At 35.7% G+C, this 12,098-nt stretch overlaps 1 protein-coding gene and 1 long non-coding RNA gene across 3 annotated transcripts in view; one reads left to right on the plus strand and one right to left on the minus strand.

Moving 5' to 3' along the window:
• Nucleotides 1–11,627, minus strand: part of LOC107270244 (probable multidrug resistance-associated protein lethal(2)03659) — a 17,520-nt gene extending 5,893 nt beyond the window's left edge. The window contains exon 1 of one of the 2 annotated variants that reach the window (XM_025087638.1): nucleotides 11,348–11,627. In XM_025087638.1, the coding sequence (XP_024943406.1) occupies nucleotides 11,348–11,497 (150 nt within the window). In that variant the 5' untranslated portion in view covers nucleotides 11,498–11,627. Of the gene's footprint in view, nucleotides 1–11,251 lie in introns of both variants that reach the window. The other variant, XM_025087637.1, reaches the window with a different exon arrangement.
• Nucleotides 153–1,562, plus strand: LOC107270245. The gene is made up of 4 exons (XR_001538275.2): nucleotides 153–387; nucleotides 496–859; nucleotides 942–1,223; nucleotides 1,291–1,562. It is a non-coding gene; the product is annotated as an uncharacterized LOC107270245 (long non-coding RNA).
• Nucleotides 11,628–12,098: the final 471 nt, after the last annotated feature.

Below are 12,098 nucleotides of genomic sequence, written 5' to 3' on the forward strand. Positions count from 1 at the left end.
GCCAGTGCTAGATCATATAATAGGAAAACATGTAGTGACTTATGTACTTGGCCTCAATAATATGATATCAATACTTTTTGTTAGAGGAATTCACAGCAATCCTGTACTTGGCGTAGTTTTTTACACGTAAGTGTTTTTTGGGGGATAATGAAATGAGAGTAAGAAATCCGCAAGTTTTTCGAGAGAGACGTGATCCGTTTGAATTGTTTAGTGATCGTGAATTTCGAAACAGATATCGCTTATCGAAAGACAGTGTACGATTTGTGATCAGTTTAGTGGAAGATAGGTTAGTGTCACATGCCGGTCACCACACCGACATATCCCCAGCAATGCAGGTGCTTGTAGCCCTGCGGTTCTATGCTAAAGGATGTTACCAGACAGAATTAGGTGAGTCATTACCATAAGTCAATGCTCGTTGTGAAAATTAATATTAAAATAAATTATTATAATACTCTGTCATTTGCATGATATCAATAAAATTATTATACATTTAAGGAGATCTGCATGGCATTTCCCAGCCTAGCGTATCCAGAATAGTTGCAGAAGTATCTGATGCTATTGCTGCACTGTTTCCATGATTTGTTGTTTATCCAGCTAGAATGGAAGCTCTTAAAACGGAGTTTTACAACATAGACCACTTTCCTGGGGTTGTGAGCTGTATTGATTGCACCCACATTGCAATAAAGAACCCAGTCGGGAGCGAGCTATGTTGTATGTTAACCGTAAGGGTTATTATTCTATCAACGTGCAAGTAGTGTGCGATGCTCAGAGATGTATTCTGGATATTGTTGCTAAATGGCGAGGCAGTGTTCACGATGCACGTATATGAGTTTCGTCCTCTCTGAAGGAAGAGTTTGAGGTAAGCATTTTTTCATTTATTAAAAGCATGTTTGATATTAGGTAATCAATGAAGTGATAATATATTTATTCTTATTTAATAGACCTCGAAGATAAAGAGAATCTTGCTTGGGGATGCTGGATACCCATGCAAGCCATACCTTCTAACACCGATCCAATCTCCTCAAACTCAACCTGAACAGAGGTATAACAGGTCCCATAAATCTACACGCATAACTGTAGAGCACTGCTTTGGGGAATGGAAGGGCATGTTTAAAGCCCTTCGCAATGTCATGCAGATATCCTTCCGACAGCAAAAACAGCCCTCATTGCTATGGCTGTTTTGTTTAACATCCAGAAGGAACACCATGACAATGATGGCTATGGTAAGAATATAAAATTCATTCAAACTTTCTCATTAAATAGTTTTAACTTAAAGTAATTTTCTTACAGATCCTGATTCGGATGAGGAAGAGGCCTGCGAATCTTCTTCGGAAGGTATAGAAGAGCAGCCTCTTCCTGATTCTGTCTGGTAGCAGGGAATATGTTCCGCAGGGACTTCGTGCGAAGACATTTCGCATGAAGGAGTTCCTGCATTGCTGGAGGTGCTGAGGCTCTAACCTATCTGCCTCATCTGATCATCTGTATACTGTCTTTCGATGAAGATATCTGCTAGAAGTTCTACGAGGACTAAACAATTCAAATGGATCAAGTTCCTTTCGAAAAACTTATGGATTTCTTGCTCTCATTTCAATAAATGAAACTTTGTTTTACATTATAATGCTGATATTTTTATTTCTCATTTACCCATGCCATTAATAATAAGAAATACATATGTAAAAAAAGTAAAAAGTTTTTATTAATCATAGGAAAAAAGATTTACAAAAGTTTTTTGTCAAAGAAAAATCATATGTACAATTTGTAAGCGACAATCGTGATCTAGTAGAGAATAAAACGAATAATGCTAGATTGCAAAAAAGCAAAAGAAATAAATGGATAGATCTAACGAAGAAAATAGCAGTGACTGGTAAGTAAGTGAGTTAGGAAAGATATTACAGATGCATCGACGGTGGAAACTCGCAGCAATTCCTTACACAGCAGCTATGATCGAATTGCAAAACTCAATTTTTCTTTTCTTCTGGTCCTTGCAAAAATCTTTCTTTCTCTAACTGTTCCTTCAAAATTTCCATTCTAAGATCGTGTTCCTGCTTCATAATTTGTATTTCTAATTTGTGCTTTTCTTCCATATAACGCAACGTTTCATCCAATTTTTTCGTTTGCAATTCGAGCATGGCTGCTTCGTAGGCTGTCATATTCTTTTTTATCTTCTTTCGTACTGGCTCAGGCGAGGTCCTATCCCCATGACTTCTTTTACCAACTTCCGTGGAACACGACGGATCTGCCTGAGGTAGGTTCGACTGTATAAGTACTAATTCACTAAAATATATTTTAACCAAATTAAAAATTGCTACTTGTCATTTTTATAAATTAATCATCAATCACGCAGATTTAAATCTTTGGGACGTAAAATACAACATCATAAACAAATAAGGAAGATGACAATATGAATACGAATATATCAAGTATTATTATACCCAGTTGTCGGATCCAGTTCGTAAGTGACTTCATTCTCAGACTCTTCCACCGTGTTCAATGTTGGGTTCGTTCTTCTCTGCAAATGTGAATATATTTCGAATAATATATATAATAATGTAGATTAATATAATTAATTAAAACTATAATACAAATAATACATACTAGGCTATCGGAGTCGTGGGGATTTTCATCCTCCACAAAATCTTCCGGGCAAATTTCACTGATTGTGAAATCGAGCCTGGAAGGTTCTGGGAGTGCAGGACCTCCCCCTATACCAGTCGCATGCTTGCGATAGCAAGAAATAGTCTTCTTTGCTGCGAGTTTCCACCGCTGATATGCACCTCTAATATCTTTCCAATCCCTCTTAATTCTAGTCGCTGCCATTTTCTCTGTTAGTTCAATCCATTTGTCTCTTCTACTCCTTTGGAATCTAGTATTATTTGCTTTATTCTCTAATATATCACGATTGTCGCTTACAAATTGTACGACTAACGCTTTTTCCTCGATGGTGAAATTCTCTTTTCGTTGCATGGTGATCTACAACGATTTACATGTTTGTCATTTTCATGTCATGCCTGTTATATAATAGTTATACATACTTACCACATTTACATGATTTTAATGTATTAATTTAATATTAATAGCTTATCTTCAAGAAAAAAAATTCTTGTGATTTCGAATTTCAAACATGGTTGGTATGTGCACCAAATATGAAGTTCGCGCTTTCCGAATGCTACCGAATACTCCCGGACATAATCAAATGATTCCGAACGTGGTTGAAAGTACATCAAGAGACTCGGTCGAGTCTCGCGCCAAGTACAGGCAACCGGCTGTACAGGGCGCAGCGCGCCGAGACTCTTTACTCGAGTCAACTCCTTATACCTGTGTTTGGAACGAAATATCTTATGAACCGCTATATATGAGGAAAAGTTATTGATACATGAAAACATATTAACAATAACTCGTCAAAAATAATCGCGGTAAAAGCTTAATAACAAACATACAGCATTAGAATACTATGAGCACGTGTAAGGAGTAAGTACTTTGGAATTCCTGGCACGGACCCGCCAAGTAGTACTCGATAAGGAATCATCTAAAGTTTTATTAATTATTAAATCACCATTAAGTCATAATTAAATACGGGAAGCAGTAGTAACATAAAAAAGTAGCGAAAACGTTATAGGAAATATTGAAAATATAATTAAAATGATGGGCCAGTGCTAGATCATATAATAGGAAACCATGTAGTGACTTATGTACTTGGCCTCAATAATATGATATCAATACTTTTTGTTAGAGGAATTCACAGCAATCCTGTACTTGGCGTAGTTTTTTACACGTAAGTGTTTTTTGGGGGATGTTACAAGACGCTGCTCCCTGTTACCGTACCTTTAGCTAAAAGTGGCTTAAAAGCGAGTTCGGAATACAGTCACTAACAACTCGGCGCAGTCACTTTTAACTAATAGTGACTCTGTTAGTGGCCTTAAAAGCGAGTTCTGAATACGGGCTTAAGTATATAAATCGAAAGAACAATTGGCTGGTTTGGTTCACAAAAAGTCTTCCTAGACAACAATTCATTTACCTAAAAGAAAAGATTAATATTATATAAATTTTTATTTTCTTTATCAGATTAATATTTTTTTTGATAAGTCAATATTTTAGTAGAGATTATTCAAACAAGGGGAGTGTTGGAATTTGTTTTTAAAATCTCTACTAGCCATTAGACATGTGTGTATATATGTATGTGCGGGAACCTGTGCCTGAGATGCGCAGTAGACACAGAGTCGCCTGATTTTCGTTAGTATTCCGTTAGCGCTCAGTGGCTCCGCATTGCGTCCCACCTAATGCGCATGTACAAAGATTACTCAATAATAATAAATCTTAGCAATACCCTAATAACTCATAACATAGCTCGATTATTACCATATCATTGTCGAAGACAGTGCAGCTATGGAAATTTGGTTTCGCTATAAGAGCCTTTGCTCCTACCTTCCATCCCATTTCGTAATGAATCTGACATCTTTTTGTTTTCTTACATTTTCCATTGTCTTGCCAAAAACCGCATTATTCATAAGTTTAAAGAAGTTCTTTTCAACATAATTATTCGACTTTTTTCTCATTTCAGTGTTTAAATCTACGTACTGTCTAAATTTTATAACACGGTGAATTTTTGTTAACTTTATACCTAATCTCAAACACTGTTTCAAATTTTGATAATGAATTATGTATTGTTCTTTTGGGAGAAGTGTTGTCATTAATTTTGATTTGTTAGAACCTGGAGGAGTATACTGGTCTGGACATAGTGGTAAATCTCTATGGAGTTCTTGAAGTTCAATTAGATATTCTATATCAACTTCGAGTATATAGCCCGTAAGAGAATCATCGGGAATATTGAAAATATGTAGTTTTTCAAAATTTTCATCCCACTCGAAGGAGTCAAATGGCTGCACCGTACAAGTTATTTACATCGTACTACATAAGATACGATTCTTCTTTGCTTGGATGGAACTCTGCACCCATAAATATATTGTTCGTTTTAGCATATCTTTGAACATTGAGCTACGCCACCTCGAATTCCTCTCTCAATGAATAGCAACATCTCTACCGTCGGTTAACAACTCAAGTTCAACACTAGTACACTTGAGCATAGCATCAAGGCAAGGCCTCATACAGTATAATAATGAAGAAGATCTAAATTGTATATAGAGAAAGAATTACGTCTGAAATTTTCGAAGATATCAGCCAAAAGTAAAACATCCATTTTCAAATACAAATCAGAATATTCACCCAATGTTTTTATGTGAAAATTGTGCCAAACTGTAGATACATGTATATAATCTGAGTCTGAAATTTCTTCATTATTTAATTCCGAATAAAATTTTCCTTTAGGCAGTAATTGCTCATCATCGAGTTTTATCCAACTGTCCACGTAATTGTAAAGAAACACACCTTTTCTCGTTAATCAGTTAAACTCTTCTTCACTGTTGCAATGCTTACGTATGATTAATTTTTCACTACTTTTCAGATAAGAGGCTAATTTGTCAATACTGCTTGGCATAAACCTAAATGAATCGATAAATCTGAAATTTACAATTGTACCTATAACGCTTTTCGTAAAGGATATATGTATATCGTTCTTTTTCACAATTTTTCACAGTTTTTCACAAATGTGACAAATCTGTTTAGAATAAAATTCATTTTTCTGTTGGAAATTCAATGGTTCCATATGTAGATACGTTGCGTTTAAGATGAAATCCTACGAACTGAGCTACCTCTTTTAATTCGTTCACAAACCAGTTTATACAATTATTTCCACGATTGGCTTTAAATTTGGAGATGGAGTCTTCAAAGTTACATTGTAGATAGTATGCGATACTGTGTGGAACATGCTTTTGATAGACCATTGTGTTTGACGATTTAGAAACATCCGTTACTGACTCTAAAGTACACTCAATGTCAGCATATATAATAAACGGTACAGCTTCTTTATGTTTATAATTTTTGAATTTTAGAATTTTATCCTTTTCATTTAGTAATTCCACTCTACATTTATTTACATTTATACAGTCGAGTCTATGTTTTTGGAAAGAAGTTTCTGTTTTGAAGTGGCATAGGCATCTGTCGCACAGTCTGGTACGATGCTCGCGCTTTGAAATTTAAGAACTCAATAAGCCAGAGAAATTTCGGATCCAAGCAAAGTGATAAACATTACAACCTGTGAAATCTATGTCATCTCCATTCAAGTAAATTTCCGTTTCTAGCATAAGTAGGTGAATCCTTTCGTTATCTGATTTTTCTTTACTTAGATAAATTGGTACAATTTCATTATTACCCTTATTCTCATCACTCTCTACTCCATAAACATTTATTGCCAAATCATTCATCTTTTCGAATTTTGAAATGTCCTTTAAACCAATGGGAAAATTTATACCGTCATACCTTAGCACTGAGCTAAAGTGGGGGTACGAACTGATCCTGTCTACATGAACTTCTGCTGGATGAAGAGCTGCCGCAACGGTCCAGAGAAAGCAATACGGATCACTACTTCTAATGTTCACAACTGCTTTTCTATTTCGTACATCCTTTGGTAGTTCGATATTTGTTGATGTTCACCGCCAAGTTTATAATTTCAAGCAATGACCAGCCTGACTCTCTCTCTTGAAAGTCTTTAATTTTAGTCAGTATTGCTTCCTCATAGAGGAAGTTATGTTTTCATGACAAATTTTTTTCGAGATTTTCATGTTAGAATACTTAACATGGTCTAAAACGTCAAGAAAAGTAGTTTAAAAAAAATGTCCGTGTCCGTGTGTGTCCGTGTGTGTGTGTGTGCAGGGCTTTGAAAATTCAATTGCCTCTTACTCAGTAACCGTTAGAACGATCGGACTAAATTTTGCGATTTTTAATGAAATATATGCAGCTATTCAGATTTTATGTCATTAAAAATTTTTTGAAAAAAGGGCGTGGTCGCTCTAACTTTCGTAAAGGTTCGACGATTTAGCTAAATAGTTCTTCATAACTGAAGATACGTTCAATGTTGTTTGGTATTGAATTTCGACAAGATCGCTAAAGCGGTTCAGATTTCACGTGGTTTTGAAATTTTCAAAAAATTATCGTTATTGTTTATTTTTTTTACCTCATTTTTAATTTTTTATTCCTGTAAGTTCCAAAGTTCAATTGTACATAACTCGCAAAAATAAATCAAAGAACTTCCTCATAGTGGAGGCTTTGTGAACGAAGGAAAAGAATCAAGAAGCAAAGTGTAAGATTCTACTTTGCATCATTGTGATAGAAAAAACCAAGTAAAATAATGAGGAAGCAATTTGTAAGGTTCTACTTTGCACCCTTGTTTTTTCCTGTACATTTGTGTTGAACCAGTCGCTGATATCGGTGGATGGTAGAATAACTTCATTCTTAGTATTAAAGAACTTTAGTTCTTCGACAATCTCATCACCTTTCATAGTCTCGAACTTACAGGACAAAACGACGTTTACTTTAAAATTTCCCTCCTTTCGAAGTGCGTTTTTCACTCTAGCAATGGACAATTATCTTGCATCATTCAGGAAACGCTCCAAGTCCTTGTGTCGCAAGTTTACAATCACTCCAGTCCTTATTCTCCCCCTGAAGGCAGATTCCAACTCATCCCAATGCACTCTCTCTCTCTCTCTCTCTTTCTCTCTCTCTCTCTCACTCTCACTCTCACTCTCACTCTCACTCTCACTCTCACTCTCACTCTCTCTCACTCTCTCTCTCTCTCCCCCCCCGTCACCTCTTTTTTGAAGTTGTTGTTTACATTTTTCGTTCAACGATTTACGTATTCCAATTGTTGTCAAGAGTTTGGTTTTCTCCCCGATTGTGAACGTAACGTTCCTCAAAATTTTATTCAGAAGTAGAAATTTTGAGTGCCAAATTTCGTCCATTTTCCAATTTCTGCAATCGATGATCCCTTCTTTACAAGTTTATAGGCTCCTTCCATAATCTCGATCAACTTTTTACACTTCGCAGAATCCATTATGGTGACACCAATAATTCACTTGAGCGTTTGAATAACAATGATCGCTGCGCATCATCGGAGGGCCTTTTATACGAAGGTTTCAAGGTTTTCCTGGAATTGTTTTGCATCGGTTCGTGCGATAAGACACCTACCCGAATTGTGCAGTTTGAGTTCGAACTCTACATCAAAAAGTTTCCGAAGTGCACAAAGGGTCGCTTATCTTCTACGAGTAATTCGATACCCTGAATAACAAGATGAAAACAGTGTCCAGCTGCCGCCTGAAGTCTGCATGAGGGTCGGGGGAGTCATCGAAATCTTCAGGGCGGGGAGCTGCCGTTCAAAACCTGCACGGAGGCTTCCTCGAATGGCTGACGAGAGCCGACAAATTTCTTGGAATCGATTCTGCTGCTGCATCCTCGATGCGCAATTCTTTGAGATAATGTTCGAGGTCAAACAGACTGAGGGCTGCCGCCCGAAACCTGCACGGGGTCCGTCGAAGCTTCTAGAAGGCTCTCCGGGGTGGGGGGCAAAGGGTTGTCTCTCTCGTATTTTAGGTGACAGTTTTTACAGATATAGGATGTCGAGGTATTCCTCTCCGTAGTTTCCTGTATCTAAGTGTCAGTCATGGAAGTGCAGGGTATCTCAGAGAGGAAGGTTCCCGTTGCGTTTGGCTTAGTACGGACATGAACCATCAAATCTTCTAGAACGTTCTAGAAGGTTCTACAATGTTCTAGAATATTTTAGAAGGTTTTCGATCGTGTGCGATTCCTAGAATCGAGCGCAAAATTCCCGGATTGTGACACAAAATTCCTAGAATCCCCCATAATTTACTAGAAAACAGGGACTTTGGTGACGTCACTTCCGGAAATCGTAGAGCTCACGACGCCAACTTAGCACGGACACCCACCTTCGAAGGTTGTAAAGTGTCGGTATAGGTCGGTTACAGGAATCGTGGTCCAGAACCGGCCCAGCTATACTATTCGGAGCCAGCGGCGGCGATGCCGTGAGGGTGTGCCAAACTGGTAAATGGTTTCGCAATGCTCAAGCATATCCATTAACCTCATGCTTATGCTTATGCTTATGTAACGCACGGTTTAATGGTAGAAGTTAACAGTCAGGCATACAGCTTTTTATATAATATAAAACATGTTAATATAACATTTAATATAATATAATACTTTTACAAATACACTGCAAAATTATGTTTTTAATATTTAGTCTATCACATATTGATTAAAGCTTATAAGCAATATAAGAATCATATTCTTTCTCTCTCAGGGGAACTTTGAAAAATTAACAGTGTTCATATGCAGAAATAATGTTAATTATCACTTTTAACTGAAGTATATGTACAAATTCGGCTGGCCGCTCAGTGAGCAAAGTGACACACTCTTCAATTTGAGTATCCCGACAGGCGGAGGTTCAAATCCCGTTCACGGTAGCATAGATAGTAAACAAACACCTAATATTTAATTGTTATGTCAATCATACAATTTTGCCAATATGTCAATAACATGTGTATATATATTTTTTAATGAGTATCAAAGCAGTTTCAACAATTTCTACTAGGGCACTTGTTTACCATAACAGTACGCACTATTTGAACACACTATTTTTGTTATTGGACTATAGTTTATTCTTGTTAAGCAGAGTCTTGCATTTCGATTTAACTATAATTGAACATAAGAATATTGCTTTATTTAAAAGTTATAGAGAAATGAAATCGGGCTAATGAAAGACTGCTTTAACAACTGTACAGGAATGAATTCCGAATTACGAGAAATGCATTTTTTTCGTTTGTTTTATAATTACATTTTTGACGTATTAGATATGTTAAATGATTTATTTATGATAACAATATTTTGGCAGAATATAAATGATAAAAACTGGTATGACAGTTTCCCATTAATGTAGTTTATTTCAATAGTTCAATAGTCAATTTAGTATTGACGAATATGCAATAGCTTTATACAATTTCTTTCTGTAAGGGACGTCCAAACGACATCGTATGTCTTGTCTTCAGACACTTTAATCAAGTCGAAATAAAGACGCCTTTATCAGCATATTGGTCTAATGTTTTTTTTGACCAACTTGAAATATTTGTTCACCAATCCTTATGAAAAGAAACTATATAAATATAACTATTTAAAACGATTAAATATTCGTTAGTACTAAATTGGTAGACTATTCGAGAAGAATTATTGGAATAAAATACACTATTGGGAAGCTAATGTCACCATTTTTATGCACCGTGAACTGTTGTAATTATAAATCAAACGAAAAAAATGCATTTTTCGTGATTCGGATATTCATTCTTGTAAACTCGAAGCGGTCACCCATTCAAGTGCTGCACAAATGTTGATCTTCAATAATTGTCGAATGTCTCCGAATCCCTCTCTACTGCGTCTTCCTTTAAAATAGAGAGTATTTGTTTCTTTTATGCAGGATAAATTTAGAAACAACTGAGTCTTACCGCGTACTTGACAAATTTGTATAGAACTTAAAAACGAACTACTCTAAGATTATAGAACGATAAGATCCAAAATGGATTAAAAAAATTGGATAGAATCTACGAGTCATTATCAGTATTAGAAGCTCTTGTTAAACTTACAATTAGTATGGAACCTCCAAGTTCCGCCTTTAGATTCTCATAGACTAAAACTGGAGTTACCAGTTAATCTGTAAACCAAGAGATTACACCAATGGGTGTTTTACAGGCTCAAAAAAGTTTGAGTCAAATAATAACTAAACCTAAATACTTTGTTTGTTTTCTAACAGTAAGCACTATTAAAGTTTTATAGTAACTGGGCCGCATAGTAACTACATGAATACTACTTATGATAGGCTGAAGTAGTTATGAAGTGTAAAACTTTCAAGGCTTCACGATAGAAGGACACTTGGGTATCTTGACTGCGAGATTTGCCGGGAAATTCTCTAATGAAATAGAATTGCGTATAGCGCATTAGTTGTTTTATACTAGAAAGGCTGCGTGAGCTACTAAATGAGCCGCTCTCATTGGCCCTTCGCATACGACTGTACGCTCGATGCTCGAAAGTACGACAATACATTTAGTTATCAGTGGCATAGCTTGGTCAGGTGTTTGTCAAACTAATAGTACAGAATTTTTGAAAAGCAAATAAGAATAAATTTACAATATTGAGCTAATTATCGGTGCATGCATTGTATCAAATATCACTACAAGCGAATGAATTAGATGAACGATGGAAGCAAACGTTAGGTTTTTTATCAAATGACAAAATAGAAAATCTTTTTTTTGTAATAAATAATAATATAATTGATATGTGCATTAAGAAAATGTAAAATAACCTTTCTGTAAACGAGGGAGCAGCATGCGATCCTGATACGCATTCCTATCTCTTGGCTACCAAGATTGGTGTGATGCAACAGAAAAGTAATACCCACAGTTATAAGGATAAGTCCAGTGGCATAAAGAGTGACTTCTGCTTTTGTTGTTCCATTGTCACTGAAATAGTCGATCACCAAGCCTTGCATGATTGGTTGCATCGTACGCAATACTACATTTTGGATAACAAGGAGCAATCCATATAACATATATGGTTTCCAGAATGTACGCAGTATTGCTCGCGTAAGACTTGGCTGCTTTTCATTCCTCTTTAACTTCTTTTTTCCCTCCTTTCCTTCTGTGAATTCTTTTATCCATCGCTTCTTAATTTCCACTTCCCACTCTCTGTAAAAAAAAAGATCAAATAAAATTAATTTCTGTACAAAATTCAGGTTGAATATCATTTTCCGACACCAGACTCGTGTTATGATCGTAAATAAATTTTTCAGAATAGACGTAGAAAAGCTTTTTTTTTATGTATGGGGCATTCCACACCGAATCACCAAGCATTTGACCCTGAGAAGTTTTGATTTTATTGATTTGTTTACCTTTGAATATTTATTGAAAGTAACATTTTTAATTTTTTGGGGATTTTTATCTTAATCGATTCTTAAAATAGCAATTTTAAAAAAATTATACATTCCAAAATTTCAAATGGGTATAATTCACCAAAGGAAAATAATATTAATATAATTAAGGACACCATTTTATTCGTCTTGAATTGTAATTTCATAAAAAGATTTGTTTCAATTAATGGAACTCATTTCCACGTGTTTTTATTTGAAATCACAAAAATAATTGTTTGTCAGA

This window comes from Cephus cinctus, unplaced genomic scaffold, assembly GCF_000341935.2.
Source record: "Cephus cinctus unplaced genomic scaffold, Ccin1 Ccin1_scaffold0712, whole genome shotgun sequence".
Lineage (NCBI taxonomy): Eukaryota > Metazoa > Arthropoda > Insecta > Hymenoptera > Cephidae > Cephus > Cephus cinctus.